The 20442-nt window shown below is 37.0% G+C and overlaps 2 protein-coding genes across 2 annotated transcripts; one reads left to right on the plus strand and one right to left on the minus strand.

Annotated features, from left to right (window-relative positions):
* The first annotated feature begins 1178 nt into the window (after positions 1-1178).
* LOC139786618 (putative nuclease HARBI1) lies at positions 1179-4672 on the plus strand. The gene is made up of 5 exons (XM_071725764.1): positions 1179-1207; positions 1543-1678; positions 1778-1922; positions 2154-2348; positions 2985-4672. The coding sequence occupies exons 1-5, from the start codon at positions 1179-1181 to the stop codon at positions 3161-3163; spliced, it is 684 nt and encodes a 227-aa protein (XP_071581865.1). The 3' UTR covers positions 3164-4672.
* Positions 4673-4937: 265 nt separating this feature from the next.
* Positions 4938-13340, minus strand: LOC139786619 (uncharacterized). Its single transcript, XM_071725765.1, has 9 exons — positions 8245-13340; positions 8008-8088; positions 7368-7736; positions 6100-6258; positions 5890-6018; positions 5719-5820; positions 5592-5648; positions 5446-5518; positions 4938-5245 (listed from the first exon to the last, which is right to left on the minus strand). The coding sequence occupies exons 1-9, from the start codon at positions 8350-8352 to the stop codon at positions 5070-5072; spliced, it is 1254 nt and encodes a 417-aa protein (XP_071581866.1). The 5' UTR covers positions 8353-13340; the 3' UTR covers positions 4938-5069.
* Between the last annotated feature and the right edge of the window lie 7102 nt (positions 13341-20442).

A 20442-nucleotide genomic window follows, 5' to 3' on the forward strand; every position in this document is an offset into this window, starting at 1 on the left:
GTTGTACAGTCGTTCACGGAAAGGTTGCAACACTTTTTTTTGGATGGGTTTTGGAACGCACGAATATTTAGAGACTGCGAGCCACTGCGTCTAGGGAGCTGCCGTGACGGGCCGTGACCAGCAGTGAGCTGTAGTGAGAGGTTAAGACAGCTGTCAAAAGAGCACATACAGGGTGTGTATACACAGCAAAAGACATCTTACAGCGTAACATCTGATAACAGGTAGGAACAAGACATCTTAAATAACGTATACTTTTTACGATATTTTAATGTAAATAAATAAATAAATAAATAAATAAATAAATAAATAAATAAATAAATAATTAAATAAATAAATAAATCTATTTAAATTAAAATATTTAAATTAAAAAATAGAGTAATTCCAATAACTTTCAAGTCTTAAATTATTTCTCTTACATATTTCGCGACGTTTGATAAGTCTATCTAGTTAAGATATAATATGAGCTAAACGATTTGTTATATATTTCTATACGTTGTAGAATTTTGCCAAAGGACTGGAATAAGAGAAAATTTTATTTTGCAATAAATATTCTAATATATTTATAATTATAAGTCAGATATGATTTGCTTTACAAAGATGCAGACTGTAGTAACCATCATATATATTCTTGCAGATAATATAAAGAAACGAGGAACTGTCTCCTTGCGCAAACGTATATGGCACACTCTTCTGCGTGTTCACAAGTGGATGAGCATGAGTGGATACATCTATTCATGGCTTCCGTGAACCATTTCCAAGGAAAGTCCCACGACCACCTGCAGGTTGAACGATAAATAAATATATCATTCAGAATAAAACACGAAAATTCGTTAGCCTAACTGGCAATAATTTTAATATTAATACAACAACGTTTCGACCTCTACTTTGGGTCCTTATCAAGTTATAAGTTATTTAGCAATGATTGAATTGCGCGTCAGGTTTTGAATCTAATGTTCGCTATGTTATACTTCCTGACCACATAGTTTAACGATGATAATAAGATTCAAAACCTGACGCGCAATTAAATCATTGCTAAATAACTTATAACTTGATAAGGACCCAAAGTAGAGGTCGAAACGTTGTTGTATTAATATTAAAATTATTGCCAGTTAGGCCGACGAATTTTCGTGTTTTATTATTTTATCACTGGCGAAGAATTATTTTATGGATTATTCAGAATGTTTTTTCTAACGAACAATTGTCCAAGGTGAATAGATTCGCAGAAACTTATTTCAATCAAAATCCAAACACTTTGTCAAGCATTATAAAGCTGATAGAAAAGCGTAAAAATAATCTTTCAGTGGTAGTTGCTATCCTTCGCAATTGGCAATGGGGCATTTGCAAGCTATTTTGGAATGGTCCTTAAGGATAAAAATATTATTCTATTAAAATAGGCCTGTTTATTTTAGCTGAAATGTTTGTACAGTTTATCTTTTCTTTTTTTTTCTCTAACTTGAAGAAAATAAGAGAAAAGATGAACTGTGCAAGAAGTTCAGCTAAAATAAACAGGCCTATACATATATATAATAACTTTTTTTCTAGATTTTTCGAAAAAGGTGGTTTTCCGGGGGTAATTGGAGCAATAGATGGGACACATATTGCCATTTTTCCACCCGAAGCTGAGAGGGAATATTTTTTTATTAATAGAAAGTTATACCATTCATTAAATGTGTTAGCTGTAAGTATATAAGTATTCTGTAATGCTAAAATATATAGAAAATATAATATAATACTAATAATACATAATAAATTACTAAATAATGTGATGTGATTTCAGATTTGTGATTCCAACTGCGAAATTCTTGCTGTAAATAGTGCCCATGGTGGCCGAACACATGATGCTCGAGTGTTACGATCATCGAGAATATTTGCTCATTTAGAACGGAAACACAGAGAGGGTGAAATAGATTCATGGCTTTTAGGTAAGAAATTATATTATCCAGTAATAATATTGATATACAAAAATAATCGTATGCATGCTTTACTGAATTTTTTAAATAGTATTTTTTATTTTCTTTATTTCCCTTTTCTTCTTCTTTTCTACATCTGTCAAAAAAGGCTGTGTTGGTTAAAAACTTACATTGTAGATTTATTATGATTATTTTAGTTTTAATAATTGTAAGAGAAAAATATTCTTTAATTGTAAGTTTTAGGTGATTCTGCTTACCCTCTTTTACCATTTTTGCTGACGCCGAAGCTAAATGAAGTGGAAGGAACTCCAGGCGCTAGGTACACAGAACATCATGTCCGGACTCGTGTGTCTATAGAGCGATGTTTTGGCATTTTAAAGGGTCGTTGGCGTTGTTTACGAAAGGAAAGAGCTTTACATTATCGTCCACAATTCGCTGGTATTTTTACTTTTTAATGTCTTTTATTATTTCATAGTTTTCTTTAGTCTCGGGGTACTTTCCAATTCACGCATGATGCGCATGATGTATCATTTATCCTTGTTTAACATTCGGTATACAACAAGGATAAATGATGCATCATGCGCATCATGCATGAATCGGAAAGTACCCTCGGTCTACAATAAATGTTTTAAGCTCTAAGCCTTAAGAAATTGATCAATCACAGTCGAATTTGAAGGGAATAATTGACTGTGATCGGTCAATTTCTTAAGGCTTGTAAGACTTAAGACACAAGACAGTATTGTGCGTTACTAAAAACTAAGATTTAAAGCATAAAATATTGTCTTAAAATTATAAAGTCAACCATTTTGCTCAGTCCCTTATTCCGAATGTAGGTTACAAGTTGCTATTTTATAATTTTACTATTTATTGCGATGTATAGAGGACAGTTCCCTATTATGAGATAGGATTCTAATATGAGATATTATGTGATATGATTTCATAATGTGTCCCATATGGGGACATATATGAGGGTCTATTAGTTTAGCAGAAACTCCGCTATCTTATAGGATCTTATCTCATAATAGGGGACTTTCCTCTATTAATTAATGAAATATTTTTTTCTCATACTTACAGCTCTCATCGCCAATGCTTGTTGCGTTCTGCATAATATGGCAATCAGATGGGGGATTCCATACGATAAAATACATCTGGATGAATTGGACATTGCACCACCGATACCATATAATGGTGTTAACGAAGAAAATGGAGAACAAACCCGAAATCGAGTAATCCAGTGGTATTTTTCTAATTAATCTTTTATCTTTTCAAATACAAATGTATTATATTGCGATATTTTCTGAGCGATTGAAATGTTTCTAATAGTTTTTAACGTTTTTGTCATTAACTTTTATATTTACTAAGAGTAATTTTTTAAGGTGTTTGTTAAACATTTTTTGAACAATGCTAATTTCTTGTATTTTGTTCAAAATAGGCGCGTTATTAAAAGTATCGCCTCGCTGGTAACAGCGACAGCGACGCGATCGCGGCGCCGGAAGCAAGGGGCGCGCTGCCGATCGCTTTTTGGTTCTTACCGGTCCGCGCTTGCGACGCGACGATACGTGTCGGGCCGCGTTCTGCGTCATTGGCTTGAGGTCCGTCGTACCGAAAGCACGTTCGGTCTTTCCCTGAATTCGCTTGTTCGTTTGTATTATTGAGTATTGCAAGTCGTGATTCCTCAGAAAAGTAAAGATATTCAATTCGGAACGTGTTATATCAAACTAAGTAATTTCCTTAATTACTTTCGAGACACCGGCTTCTTGCACGTGTTACCACGTGTGTTACAATACTCGAGATCACGACCTGAGTGAACGCTGCATGCGTGTAATTGCCGTGCGGACCACGCAAAAGGAGAAAACGAGAGCGAGATCATTCCTGCCGAAACACGGAAGACGCATTACTTCCGTATATAATGAGAAGGACGAGTTACGTGGATTTGGAAAAGGATTACATCCCTTATAAACGTAACCTGAGAATATCGAGCTGTGAACACCCACGTTAAGTACTCTGTCTTTATTCTCATTCCGACCTCTCGGATAAGCGTGAACCACGCAATTGCGGGCTTGTTAAAGCCCTTCCGATACATCGGATAACGCTGTCCTTCGATAGCCGCTATAGCATTAGAGATCTCAAGATTAAGAAGCCGAGTATCGGCTTACACCACGCGTACCCGCGTTAAATATATTTCTTTCAATTCCGCTCTGTGTTTAACTAGCTGCGCGTCTTTGTGTAATCTCAATTTCGGAGATTCTTTGTTTATTGCGGTGCGTTATAAGAACTTTGATATTTGATACTGCATTGTTCTGTCCGTCACGCGAGTCACTCGCGTTCATATAGCAATCAGTAAAGACAATCAAATAAGGCATTACCTGCCGTAAAGTATTATTTTGCGTTATATTAAGAATTATTCATTTAATAAGCTTCTGCATTGCGTTGAGCATTATTCGATTCCATACTTTAATATTCTTGTCTTTGTCTCTTAAAGATTTCCTTTATAGTGACGTCATAGCGTTTGCTATTTACAATAGCGATACGTACAGTTTCGCAAAGAACATATTACTTGTAATAATTACTTCCAACATTTATATAATCTGCTCAACATTCTCTTATTTATAGGATGTAAACCTTATTATTCTTTTACTTTAAGTTCAAATGTGCTATTATTTTATGTGTTTGCCATATATGTGAATTTCTATTTATGTCATACTTTATTGTGTCTTTGCTCATCAGGAGGAGCTTTTGTAAAATATACTGAGATAACTAAATCCCTGTTGCTCGTTCGCCTTAATTTCATTTACACTGCTTATTCGCATTACATTTCAAACATATTTAATCAGGTTAATTGTAAGATCGATGAAATATGAAGCAAAGTCATAATTGTTCTTGAATTTAAATTGTAAAAGAAATAATATTTGTAAACACATTTCTGTGTGATAAAATATATGTTTATATTTTCGTAACAAATAATATTTGTGAACACATAATATTATAATATTATTTGTAAACACATAAATAATATTTGTAAACACATTATTGTGTGATAAAATATATGTTTATATTTTTATAACAAATACACGTGTACTTTATTCTTTTATTCTAAATATTGCGGAGCGTAGGACCGAATAATATTCGTTAAATCATCCACCTTTTTATCTAACGATTTCAGAAGTTCAATATGTTCCTGGTGAGCTTTTTTTTAAATTTTAAATCTTCTTTGGTTATGGCCATTTTTTCCTCTTTTAGTTGCAATAATCGTTCCTGAATATGAGAATAATCCGAGGTATGCTGTTCCAACAAATGTTTTACATCTTGCTTCTTAAATTTCTTGTTACCGGTATCTGAAGAAATAATATTATGATTAATCTATTGTTGAAGACCGCAAAAATATTTTATTTTATTTTTTCGACCTTCCGAAATTCTATTATTGAAGGAAATAATAAATTATTCCCTTGAATAATAGAATTTCGGAAGGTTGAAAAAATAAAATAAAATATTGCTGCTATTACACGAGTCGTCATTAGTAATTAATTTTAGTTACCTCTATCAGAATATCTCCCCTTGCTTTTTGGAGTCTCCATATTCTCTATAGAAGCGAGTACATTGAAGGATTTCTGAAACATAGCAAAATATCTTTATTGTAAATACAAGGAATAAACACATCGTGCAGAGAAGAAAACATCATACATTATTATTTATTGGAAGATTCTCTGCGTCGCCTATCACGTCACTATGGGGGTGTTTCTGAAATTTATTAAGATAACAAAAATTAATATTATCATTTTAAAACTCTAAAATAGTAACATAACATTACCTCAACATTACTCTGCCAGGAGGATCTTGCTGCATCTTGCAGTCCACAGGAGCCCGAAGTCTTCAGGTCGTCAACGTTTATCACGTCACTATGGGGGTGTTTCTGAAATTTATTATGATAACAAAATTAATATTATCATTTAAAAACTCTAAAATAGTAAAATAACATTACTTCAACATTACTCTGCCAGGAGGATCTTGCAACATTACTCTGCCAGGAGGATCTTGCTGCATCTTGCAGTCCACAGGAGCCCGAAGTCTTCAGGTCGTCAACGTTTATCACATCACTATGGGGGTGTTTCTGAAATTTATTATGATAACAAAATTATATAATATTATCATTTAAAAACTCTAAAACAATAGAACAGTAAAACAACATTACCTCAACATTACTCTGCCAGGAAGATCCTGCAACGTTACTCTGCCAGGAGGATCTTGCTGCATCTTGCAGTCCCCGGGAGCCCGAAATCTTCCAGGTCTGCAAACTCTCTAAGGTCGAGAACTCCTTTGGACTTTGTGACTCATTTAGTGTCGGCCTTATCTGAATAAAAATAATAAAAATAAACTATTATCGTCAATATAGCTTTTTCTTCGGAAATGTCATACATCCCGCTGACCAGAAGTGCCAGAAATGGGATTGCGAGTCACCGAAAGCCGAGCAGTAGGGATACGTACACGACGAGAAAGCACGTACGTGAGCACTCTGAGTGGCTCCGAGCGTACACGTTTGTGCTTTGTCTTTGTGTACGTATCTCCCATTACCTGGGGCTCGCGATTCCATTTCTGACGGCACTGCCGCTGACTTCTGGTGTCAAAAAATCCAATAAAGCATTTTTTAATTTAAAAATTCTATAAAATAATAGAACAGTAGGAAAGGGTAGAATGTAAGAGGAAAGGGGGAGGGACGCAGAAGGAGGCAGAAAGAAAAGAGAGCGAAGAGAGTGAGAAGACGAGGAGACTGAAAGAGAGGGTAAAGAGGTTGGAGGAGGAGAAGGAGCAAAGAGAGAGAAGGAAGAGGAATGTGGTTTGGAGGGGGTTGGATGGGGGGGACGCAGAAGAAAAAAGGGGTTTGATGGAAAGGGTGGCGGAGAAGGTGCTGGGTAAGGTACCAAAGATCAGAAGGGTTTGGGAAAGGAGAGGGGAGCGAGAGAGAGAGGTGTTGATTGTGGAGATGGAGGATGAGAAAGAGAGAGCGGAGCTGTTAGGGAGGTATGGAGAATTTAGGCAGAGGTGGGAAATAGGAGTAGACGAGGACCTGTCCATGGAGGAGAGAAAAGCGAGGTGGAGGTTGTTGGAGAAGGCAAAGGAAGAGAGAGAAAGGGGTAGGAGAACAAGGGTGGAAAACAGGAGAATTTGGGTGGAAGGAAAGGAGATTGTGTGGAATGAGGGTGAAGGGAAATGGGAGGAGAGATAAGGGTAGGGAGGGGCTGGGTAGGGTAGGAAGCCGAAAGAGTGGAGAGGGGAAGGAAGAAGGCGTGGAAGGGAGGGAGGGAAAAAGATTGTAAAAGACCGCAATGATCAGGTCGGGGCAAGGAGCTTTTGTAAGAGGTTTGGGAACGTTCCTCACAAAAACGCCTTGTAAACCCTGCGGGGACAAACAATAAACTTATATAATACAATACAATAGAACAGTAAAACAATATATATTACCTCATTGCTCTGCCAGGAAGAGGCCGCATCTTGAGGTTCCTGGGAACACGAAGTCTTCCAGGTCGGCAAATTGTTTGAGGTCTTTAAACTCTGTGAGGTTTGCAAACTCTGTGTCAAGGACTTCTTCGAACTTTGTGGTTTATTTAAAGTAGGCCTTATCTTATCAGTAAATGAAAACGAACTATCGTCAATAGCTCCTCCTTCGGGAATGTCAGACATCCCGCTGGCTTCGGGTGTCAGAAATTCTAATAAATTGTCTTCGGAGGGACTTGTATCTAAAGTTTTTGGTGGTCCTCCTCCAGTACCACCTGCGTAACTTTTATATGTAGCCACTCTTTTTAATAAATTAGACTTCCAATCACGCCATGTCTGTAACAAAGAAAGAATAACCATTACCCAGTGAGAAATACCTCATCAAAACGATATCAAATTGACGTCAAATAGATGAAAATTTCATCTATTTGACGTCAATTTGATATCGTTTTGATGAGGTATTTCTCACTGGGTAATGCCATATTATTAGTAAAATGAGATTCGTAGTATTATTAATAACACTAAAGCATCATAAACATTCCGGACATAAATAGATATCCATAGGATATCGTATACTATCTGGGTTAATGTAGGTATATATATTTACCTTTGCCCATTCTTTTGACGACTTTTGAGGACCAGAGTCTGCAGAATTGAGAATTGTGGTTAACTCTTCCCATAATTCATCCTATAAAAAAATATACATATTGTGTTTATTTTTACTTTTTATTTACAAATATGGTATATATACTGCATATATATTTACCATAAATATTATTATTTATATTATTTAGCGTCTATAAAGATTTTACTTAATAAAAAAGCAACTTGTAAAATAACTTACTAATTTTCTTTTATTTTCACGGTTATACCGCAATCTGCCTCTTCCGAAATCGGGATGAGACCGCATAAAATTAATGAGCATTTGCTTTTGCTTCTCCGTCACATTCATTTTTACTTTATTACACAAGAAAACTCGCAACAGTAATAGTAACAGTCACAGGGGAGCCGTATCCTTGGATTTTCAAATATTCGTGATTATTTCACGTACAGTCCCTGATAAAACATTTTCCCCCACACTAGCAAATCTAGTGATTTCGTACGTTCACTTCAACGTTACAGAATCAGGCGACCAAACTCACGCAAACTCATGTGACATGAAAGTGTGAGAAGTGAGTGAGCTCACTTGAATTACAGAATCGACCCCAAGGAGGCTCGCGCAATCAGAGACGAGATAATCAATTTATTAGCTCAGGGCGGTTTTACAATTAGACAGTGGGCTTCTAATGAGAAAGAGGTCATTAAGGATTTAGCTGACAGTGAGATACACACGAATTTTACGGTAAACATAGACCGCTCTCTGAACACGTTAGGCATGATGTGGAATACGCGTACCGATACAATATGCTATTCAGCTCAACCGACTAAGCCTACGGAAAGAATAACGAAACGAAGGATATTAGCCGAAATCGCGAAGATTTTCGATCCATTAGGATTATTGGGACCCGTCGTTCTATATGCGAAGAAATTAATGCAAGATGTATGGCGATGCGGAGTACACTGGGATGAGTCGGTTCCACAAAATATATGCACAGAATGGTCAGAGTTTGCTCGGCAATTAGAATTAATAAATACGGTCTCCTTTGATCGCAGATTATTAATAAACAATTATCAAAATGTCCAGTTACATGGTTTTTGCGATGCTAGTAATGTCGGCTACGGCGCGTGTCTGTACGTACGTTCGAGAGGAAAGGACGGAAACGTTGTCAATAGATTACTATGCGCTAAATCCAGAGTCGCGCCATTGAAAATGATCACAATTCCCCGACTTGAGCTCTGTGGCACATTACTACTAGCACGACTATACCGCGAAACGATAAAGGAGCTAGGCATTAATATCGATGAAACGACCTTATGGTGCGATGCAACCACCGTACTGCAATGGTTGAAAATGTCACCTCACCTGCTTAAAACCTACGTGGCGAACCGAGTCGCGGAAATACAAGAACTCACCAGCGGGATCAAATGGCGACATGTTAGGTCGGGAGACAATCCGGCGGATGCGATATCAAGGGGTCAATTACCCCACGTCTTCTTAAAAAACCGAACCTGGTTTACGGGACCTCTGTGGCTGGTTGAAGATGAGGGCAAGTGGCCCAACGAAAAGATACGATTAAGCGAAATACCCGAAATAAGGACAAACACGTGTTTAACGGCGACATCTGGTAGTTTAGAATTATTTGAAAAATATTCCTCCTACTCTAAATTGCTTAGAATCATCGCGTATTGTCGTCGTTTTCGACCTGACAACAAATACATTGGATCATTATGCGCGGAGGAAATCAACGAAGCGGAGATACGTACATTAAAGTTTCTACAAGCTACGCGATTTTCAGAAGAAATTAAAATCCTTAAAAACAAGTGCGTAATAAACCAAGGTAAACTCGCTAGTTTAAACCCGTTTTTAGACGAAAACGATTTGATTCGCGTAGGAGGGCGTCTATAAAAATCGCAACTGACATTTTCACGGAAACATCCAATCTTGCTACCGAATCGGCATCGCTTAACTGATCAGATCATACATGAATTTCACGAAACCCATTATCACACGGAAATTCAGACTACCTTATGTATTCTCCGACAAAAATTTTGGATACTCGACGGCCGAAATCAGGTACGAAGAGTGATACGCGCGTGCACGCGTTGCTTTCATTTCGACGCCAAGGCAATAGAATATAGAATGGGTAATCTTCCGTCGGTCCGTGTACGCGAAGCGATACCTTTCGCAAATACTGGGATTGATTTTTGTGGCCCCTTTTATATAAAAGAGAAAAAATATCAAAATAAAACGCGAATTAAAGTATATTCGTATGCATGCAATAAAGACGATACACCTCGAATTAGTGAGCGATCTATCGTCCGACGGTTTCCTCGCGGCGTTACGACGATTCGTTGCTAGATGAGGAGTACCGAGTCATATCTATTCGGACAACGGAACTGACTTCGTGGGTGCAAATAATCAATTGAAAGAACTATACGTTTTATTCAATTCAGACAGACATAAAAATCTCGTAGAAAATTTCTCAAGCGAATCAAGTGGCATCAAGTGGCATTTCATACCACCGATAGCACCGTATTTCGGCGGTTTATGGGAGTCGACAGTGAAGCTGTTCAAACACCATTTCCGACGAGTTGTTGGCGATTCTCTCTTCACATTTGAGGAGCTAAACACTTTCACAATCGAGATCGAAGGAATTCTAAATTCTCGACCCATTACCTCTCTTTCATCCGATCCGAACGACACGTTAGCATTGACACCCGCTCATTATTTGATTGGCAAGCCGCTAACCACCCTCTCGGAGGGAGATCTATCTTCTGTTCCAGCTAATCGACTATCTACATGGCAACATATTACGAAAGTCCGGCAAGATTTCTGGGCTCGCTGGAATCTCGAGTATTTAAACGAGCTTCAAAAACGCCATAAGTGGACTAAAGATGGACCGGAGCTGAATATAGGGCAAAATATTTCTGAAAATTTACTTCTTAAGGTAGTCGTCTCGCTACGTGCTAGTCATGTGACTGTTTGTAGGTTTTCACGTTCAGAAATATATTTCAGGCAATTTTTGCTAAGGAAAAAATAATTTTATGAATTATGGTGTAAAATTTCATACGTGACAAAGTATGTTACTTTTTCCAAATTCTGTGATTTTTCTCATTTGACTCCGTTTTGATCAGCTGATCATGCGAGTCGTCGAGAAAGGTTACAAGTGAGAAAAATACTTGGCAACGTCGCATTTTACGTCAATTACTGAGAAAGGGTTTCAAAACGTATGACAGGGGTGTCAATCACTATCCAATTCGGCTAAGAAAGACGAGCCCCATAACCTGCAACTACAGTGATTAGCCAGCGGCGTTGCCAAGTCTTCCCAACCTAACCTCGACCAAAAAATGTCTGCCCGATTTCCGCATTTTCACTAAAATAAACTAAAAAATTAGCAGCGAAATCTCCGGTAAACTATATATTTTATGGTTGCATCGGATTCTTCGAAATCTAATGTACAAAAAGCAATGTTTTTTTCACTTCATCTAATCGAAAAATGCGAAAATATGTGATTGAAACCGTGATAGAGCCTTCTTTTTCTGGCCGTCTGTATGAAATAATGCAAAATTTGTGATTTTCGAGATCGATTTTCTAGAGTAAATAGTCGGTAAGGAGCCACAGAAAAAATCGACTGCAAAGCTGATCATATAATTTGATATAAAATCCGAAATCGAAAACTTCATCTAATACATGCCCTGACGAGACGACTACCTTAAATCATTTACAAACAAAGTTTATTATATTAAACATCGAATAGTCTTATTTATATTATAATGAAGTTATTAAAATTTTTAAATTCACATTTTTAATGTGATTTGAAAAAACGTGGTTCAAGGGTGCCCACTCTCCCCTACTGCGCCTGTACCATACGTTAGTATCTCACGATTATTTGATAAGTACTAAAAGAGTACTGGAGGGAGTACTGGAAGGAGTACTGGTGGGAGTACTGGGGGAATACTGGAGGGAGTACTGAATGAGTATTGGATGAGTACTGGGAAGGAGTACTGACGAAGTCAGTATGGTCGAATTTAGTAGTACTTTGAGTACTTATGTCTCCAGTACTTTCACCAATACTTTTTCCAGTATTAAAACCAGTACTACTTTTTCATAAGGGAATAAAGATAGTTTATGAGTTTTTTATGAGTTTATAGTCGCAAGCGCTATAGCTATATATATAGTAGTTAATCGTTACCCTCTCAACGGGGGAAACATGTTGCGTCGCAAATAAGCGAAAGTCGTGCACGACGTAGGCCATAAGAAATAAATACATAAAAAAATGTCAGCGACTCAGACACACGCACACACATATATTTACACAATCACGAGGCGACATAACTTCAGGCGTCTTCGGTGCCTGTGATCTCGGATCCGTGGCTTCCGCTATCTCCGCTATCACCAAAACTAGTCGTCATCGCGATTTGACAGATAAATTGATTGGTGGATACGAGCGAATCAGCGGGCGGATCTAGGATCCACCAATCGAACGAATCTCGCATTTTTGTTAACAAATAGCGGGAGTCGTGGCTCGCGGCTACCGCGACGAGTCAGTCAGTCTGCATTAGACGGTCGAAGAGCACAGTCTCTAAGAATTATAGCGAGAGCACGATCGCTCAACAATATATATCCAACATTATACGAAGCGTTGTCGCGACCCGAGTCGTCTCCGAGGCGTCATCGCGATCCGAGCACAACCTCAAGACGTTGTCGTGACCGAATACGCGAACGCACCATATCCGAATAGAAAATAAACGCGAGCGCATTACTGTGCATCTTACCATTAAACGGACATTGTAAATATTACACAAATAAAATAAACAGACATTCGAAACCACAGTGTGAATACTAACAGTGTTGACGCTGAATACAATCCAGTTTTCATAACCGATTTTTTTGAAACCGGTTTCCAAAAAATCGGTAACGAAAAGTAAAAATAAAAATAAAAATTATTTAAATAATTCAGCTTGATATCTCAAAATTTGCGGAAATTAGATCACGTACATTTTTTTTAACAAAAATCGGAAACCCCTTTGTTATTAACAATTTTCTAATTCTATTACATTCTTTAGTTCTTTCTACCCCTATTTCATATATATAATTCTTTAAAATTCGGTCAATTATTTCCCGAAAAATTGGAAAAATTTCGTAAACGGCTTCCAAAAAGATCGGTAACGAAAAATTATACACATCATGGCAATCCCCGGAAAATTCTACCCCCGTTTCATATATAATTCTTTGAGATTCCGTTAATTATTTCCCGTAAAATTGGAAAAATTTCGGAACCGGTTTCCAAAAAGATCGGTAACGAAAAATTAACCACATCATGGCACCCCCCGGAAAATTCTACCTCTACTTCATATATAATTCTTTGAAATTCGGTCCACTAACGAATGAGTAGTTCGCGGACAGACGGACAGACAGACAGACAAACAGTCGGGTTTTATATAATAGTTCAAAAATAATCCTTCGCCAGTAATAAAATAATATAAAGTATTTATTAGTCGGCCTGACTGGCAATAATTGAATAATTATAACGACGTTTCGACCTCTATTTTGGGTCCTTATCAAGTTATGCTGGAACATTATCGTCACGTAAATTGCCGGTAATACATTTAAAGTGGATACAATGCCAATTACAAATTCAACTTACATGGATCAATGTGCGTCAAAAGTTATAAAATTACAAGTCATCGTTAATCTTTAACGGGGCGGTTGAACAGAATGTAAACTTCGTGAGGCATGACCGTCACGTGTGGCGCCCGACGAACGACTGATAAATTGTGTCATGTCGCGAATAATCACAAATACATAAAACAACATAGAGTGTAAAGTTTAAAGAGAAGCTATTATCCGATCGTAAACCAATGGCAAGTTTTCTGTGTCCTTCTGCAAATTTATAGCGTCGGTATGCTTTTCAATTAATATCATTTCGGAAGTTTCACGTTTTTTGAGATTCTGCTCCTTGTGTAAGATCATGGCCTCTTGCCATTTAAAATTATGGTCAAATTCTATTCTATGCTTACTGACGACCGATTGCTGACTGGAATGCTTGTTAATGTCCGCGCAATGCTCTTTAATGCGAGTCTCTAAATGGCGCTTGGTCTGACCAATGTAACAAGCATTGCAATCTGAACAATCTAATTTGTAGACAACGCCTGTGCATTTACTATTCTCTAATTTGTCCTTCCCTTTTTTATATAATAGTATGATATTTAAAAAAGAATTTTAAAATGTAGGTTAGAGTTTGAGGAGAAAGAATATCAAATTTGGTGCTCCTAATTAATGGATGAGTTTGGGGAGAGGAGAATAGATTGTGAGCCCGCGCAAAGCGCGGGCGAAAAACCTAATCATATATATAAGTACCTGATGTCTGTCTGTCTGTCTGACTGACCGCGAACTACTCATTCGTTAATGGACCGAATCTCAAAGAATTGTATATGAAGTAGGGGTAGAATTTTCCGGGGATTGCCATGATGTGTATAATTTTTCGTTACCGATCTTTTTGGAAACCGGTTCAGAAATTTTTCTAATTTCTCGGGAAATAATACGTAAGTTTTCGGGAAATAAGTGTCTAATGTCCAACAACGAGCTACTCATTCATTAACGGACCGATTTTCTTGAAACCGGTGCAAAAATTTTTCTAATTTTTCGGGGACGGACCGAATCTTAAAGAATTACATAGAAAGTAGGGGTAGAATTTTTCAGGGATTGCCATGATGTGTATAATTTTTCGTTTCCGCTTTTTTTGAAAACCGGTACCGAAATTTGTCTAATTTTTTGGGAAATAATACGTAATTTTTCGGGAAATAATAAGTATGTAATATCCGACCGCGAACTACTTATTCATTAATGGACCGATTTTCTTGAAACCGTGGGTTTGATTTTTCATTAATGTACTGATTTACTTAAAACTGGTGCCAAAATTTTTCTAATTAAACGAGGATGGGTTTAATTTTTCATTAATGTACCGATTTTTTGGAAACAGATGCCAAAATTTTTAGAAATTTTCGGGGATGGTGGCGATGGGTTTAATTTTTCATTAATGGACCAATTTTCTTCAAACTGGTGCCAAAACGTTTCGAATTTTTCAAGGATGGGTTTAATTTTTCAGTAATAGACCGATTTTCTTGACATTTTTGCCAAAATTTTTCGAATTTTTGGGGGATGGTGGCGATGGGTTTAATTTTTCATTAATGTATTGATATTGTGTCCTAAATACACGTATTCATCCACTCTTCCGAGGGTGTGATTGTCGATGACGACCTGTATGTTGTTTGGGCTCATGATTTTTGTTTTTTGTAGGTTCATTTTCAGACCTACTGTTTAGGAAGCTTCTTTTAGTTCTTGCAGCATTATTTCGAGTTCGCCCGCGTCACCGCTGATGAGGACGATATCATCAGCAAAGCGGAGATGGTTGAGGCGATTCCCGTTGATACTGATACCTTTTCGCTCCCAGGACATGCTTTTGAATACGTCCTCCAGTGCCAAGGTGAAGAGTTTGGGCGAGATGGTGTCGCCCTATCAGACACCTCTCTTGATTTTGACTTTTCCTGTCATCCAATCTTCCTCCATCTTGACTCGTAACGTAGCGTTTTTGTAGATGTATTTGTTTAGGCTTGAATACCTGGAGTCGATGCGAGCCTTATCCATCGCTTCAAGCACCGCCCAAGTTTCAATCGAGTTAAAGGCTTTTTGATAGTCCACAAATGCCAGGTGTAGCGGGATGTTGTACTCATTACACTTCTCGATCAATGTGCGCAACGTTTGTATGTGGTCAGTCATGCTGAATCCTTTCCTAAATCCAGCTTGTTCGATAGGCTGGTAAAAATCGAATTTCTGGGTAAGCCGGTTGGTTATAATTTTGGTCAACAGCTTGTAGAATATGGAGAGCAGACTGATGGGTCTGTAGTTCTCCATGTTCGCACGGTCGCCTTTCTTGAAAAGCAGGATGACCTCGACGTTCTGCCATGCGTCCGGGATTTTGCCTTCCTCGAGACACTTGTTCAAGAGTGCCAGAATTGCATTTTCTAGTGTCTCTCTACCGATTTTAAGCATTTCGCTTGTGATCTGATCCTCCCCTGGCGCTTTGCAGTTTCTCAGTTGGTTCAGCGCTGCTCTCAGTTCTGACCCGTCAATCGCTTTTAGCTCTTTGGATCCTACATTTCGGACTATCTGTTTTTCTTTTTTCCGCTGATCTGAAGGTGGAGTTGACTGATTGTATAGTCTTTGGTAGAAGTTCTGAATGATCTCCGTGATCTCGTTCTTCTCTACAGTAATCTCTCCTTGGTCATTCTTCATCTTGTGAATTACCATCTTCCCTTTTGATAGACCGGAGCGCAAAACTCTCATATTGCAATTGTTTTCAATGGCTTCCTTCATCCTTGATCATTTGGGTGTTATAGGATCTTTTATCCCTTCTAATGACTTTCTTCACTTTTTTATTTAGGTTTTTATACTTCAGCGAGTCTCTGTCTCTGGTCTCGCTGATCCCTAGTACGTCCCACTTGATGTTCTGCAGTTCTTTCTCAAGGTTCATCAGATGTTCTTCGGACCTCATTGTGCGGATATTATATGATGCTATGTGGACTGTTTTCTTGTTCCTTCTGTGTCTTGTTTTGGACAATTCTTGTCCTTTAGTCGAGCTTTTGCCTCCCCCAGAATCCGTGAGGCAGACTGTCAGTGTGAGATTTTGAGCGTCAAGCTCTACTCGCCTGGGGTAATATTGTTAAGTTCGACATTTCATTTTGAAAGGTTTTTGGAAATTAAAACGCCACGCTTGCCAAACATGTTGGCGAGTACCTGTTGGTCCACGGGAGCTATTTTATTTCGCTCCTACCCATCAAGCAAGCTTGATGAGCACTCCCCCATCCGCCACCCGGGGGACGCGCCCTTAGGAAGTTACAGGTTCCCCCCCAAGGAATATTATATGAACGTTAATTTGTTGACCAGAATAATATTCTAAGAATTTTTTTATAATATATTCCACTGATATTAAAATAATATACTAAAGGATATTATGTGAAATGGACATATAACATCAACAGAATAATCCTATAATATTATAAAATATTATATAATATTCTCGGAATATTATAATAATATTAATACAATATTCTAGAAATATTGTGTGCTTATAGGTGTTACGTCCTGCGAACTCCACGATTTCCTTTTTTCGCAGAAATTCCTATTAAGCGCTTAAGATATCCCTTAAGGTAGGGATGAGTAAACTGAGCACGGACGGTTATCGATCGGCGAGTGAGCTTCGATCTCCTCACATTCCCTTTTTACGATCAACCACCTATTTGCTTGGGCAACTAAAAGCAACCCTCCAGATGACAAATTACTGACAGACGGGGCATATGGTGACCAGATTCTCATGAACCTTATCGGACCCATAACTATAAACCCGGCGACACGACGCGTAAAAGGGGCCTTATTTCCAGACAGGGGTTGATGGGGATCTGTATTATATCACGCGACTAGCTCAAATTGTGGCCGGTCTAAAAGGCTCTCTAGGCCGGTAACATAGAAAACGAATTAGAACGGAATTAAAAAAAAATGTTGACATTATCGTCATCGAGGAAGTTCGGCCTTCACTATAGGATCCCCTTAATTATTTATATTCTTGGGACTTTTACGTCTCGTTTAGTTCGTTAAGAAAGCACTAATAACATGCTTCAAAAGAAAATTGATGTGTGTTTATTTGTTTGTCCACAAACGACATTTGAATTTTATCCAATTTTCGGCCGTTTAAACCTTACCATTCCCCTTAAGGTACAGTTACCAAAAAATAAATATTTACGAGATATTTTATATTTTATATCAAAAAATAAAATATCAAATATCTCGTAAACTATTAATTTTTTTATAATTCCTTAATATTTTTATATGTAGAATAATTAGAAGGATTATATGAAAAAAAGTGTGCAAATTAGAAACTTGCACATTGCTTCCTCATCATTACAGATCGCTACCATTGCTTCTATTTTATTTCGCTCACAAAGCTCCTCTTATGAGGAAGCTTGTATTTTATTTGATGCATAATTATTAGTATTTATTAGCTTGGCTTCCTCGTAGAGGAAGCTTTATGAGCGAAATAAAATAGAAGCAATGGTAGCGATCTTTAATGATGAGGAAGCAATGTGCAAGTTTCTAATTTGCACTTTTTTTTATTTTAAATTTAACCTTTTTATAAATTGAAAAAGGGTCACCTTAGCAGCACAAGTGGGGTTTTACAATTGACGCAATGTCAAATCGATATTGACTTTGGGAGTTCAGGCTACACGGCCCATATATGGACTTTCGCATATGGACCTTTGATCGCGTATAAAGCTGGATCTAATCAACCAAATCTTAAAGAATTATGTATGAAATAGGGGTAAAAAAGACTGAAAAATATAATAAAATTAGAAACAGCCTGATATCTTAAAATTTGCGGAAGTTAGATCTATTACAGGCATTTCTAAAAAAATTATGGACCTTTAATCGCGTATAAAGCTGGGTCTAATCAACCAAATCTTAAAGAATTATATATGAAATAGGGGTAGAAAAGACTGAAGAATATAATAAAATTAGACATAGACCGATATCTCAAAATTTGCGGAAGTTAGAGCAACCACAAACATTTCTACAAAAATTCTAAATTTTATTAAAAAAGAACCGCTTTACCGATCATCGCCAAATTCAATCCCAACCTTTCTTACATTATCGATTTAAAAAAATGCATCCCGATATCTAAAAAATTACGGAAGTTAGAGCATAAACGGACATTTCTACAAAAATTCTAAATTTTATTTAAAAAAGAACCGCTTTACCGATTATCGACAAATTCAATCCCAACCTTCCTTATATGATACTCTATCGATTAAAAAAAATACATCCCGATATCCCAAAAATTACGGAAGTTAGAGCATAAACGGATAACAAAAGTTACACACACACACACACAAGCGCGCGCGCGCGCGCACACGCACACGCACACGCACACGCACACGCACACGCACACGCACACGCACACGCACACGCACACGCCAAGCACACGCGCACGCGCACACGCACACGCGCACACGCACACGCACACGCACACGCACACGCACACACGCACACGGACATTTTGTACAGAAGTGATTTTTCGACGTTTTAGAACGTTCTAAACACTTTGCCAAAGATACCTGGAAAAAAATTTTTTCACGAAAACAAAGCTTCCTCTATGAGGAAGCAAAAATCATACAATTTCATTTAAAAAATTAACGATAACCTTTATGTGACCTTAAAAAAATTGATTTTTTTCGAAAATTGGTTTTATCATTATTTATCCTTCTTGATATCCTACAACTTTTGTCTAAAACGTTTTTCCATATCTTCCATATTTTTCGAGATATTTGTTTGGACATTTATGGACGGACACCCTGTATATATACATATAATAAAGTAAAAAAAAGTCAGAAGCCACAGTTATATCGAGAATGTATTTAGAGGTTTTTTAAAAAAATCTTTCAAATAAAAATTGGAATTTTTAGAATAAAACATAATGTACGAAACAAATTTTTTATAGCATATATTTTTATGATATATCATAATACTATCATTTTTTAAATAAAATAATATCTTTTATACGTAGTATTTCGATTTTGTTGGTCATTCCATACATAAAAATATTAAAGTAAGATGAAAGAAAAGTGAAACTGTTTAATAATTATGATAATCTATAAAATATTTCACATTTTATTTTAACATATTCTGACCTGAAATGTTTTGTAAATTATCCACTTTTCGATTACCTTATTTTAATATATCATACGAAGAATCGATTGACGTAATAAAAACATGTAAATGTATCGAAAAGAAAGTATGCAATTGTACACAGCAGAACTTTTCTTAACCCTTTCGCTACGGCCAACCTAACACTATCATTATACGAGAGAGTACAAGCTGCGAGTGCTCGGCCATGCGCAAAGTTTAAGTTCGTTACTTCACAATAATATGACAGGTCCATATCTTATAATAATTTTTGTTTGTTATGACAACATATAAATGTTATTACCCTATAATAACTTAATCTCGCTTTAATTTCGCAGCGTGGCGAACAAATATTAACTATAATGATTGTTCGTAGCAAAAGAGTTAAATATACTTATGCCTTCTTTATATCAATCAATTCATTTCATTATTTTATATATAAAGGGAGCTTTCCAGCAAGCGACATAAATCGACACAGACGTCGTTCTATCTTTCTCTTTTGGCAATGAGTAACAAAGACACCGACACTTGTATCGCTTGCGGGAAAGCTCTCAAAGGCATTAACTTTTTGAGAGTATGAGCGCGAACAACGGAAGATGTTCGCTGTGGCACATACACCTTCAAAATATTTCCTATTTCTTCTATCTACTATAAAATAATTGTTTCTAAATAAATAATAATATAAGTCTGAGAAAAACATTTAGC

This window comes from Temnothorax nylanderi, unplaced genomic scaffold (genome assembly GCF_030848795.1).
Source record: "Temnothorax nylanderi isolate EJ_2023f unplaced genomic scaffold, tnyl_v1.0 TNYL_tig1090_pilon, whole genome shotgun sequence".
Taxonomy (NCBI): Eukaryota; Metazoa; Arthropoda; class Insecta; order Hymenoptera; family Formicidae; genus Temnothorax; species Temnothorax nylanderi.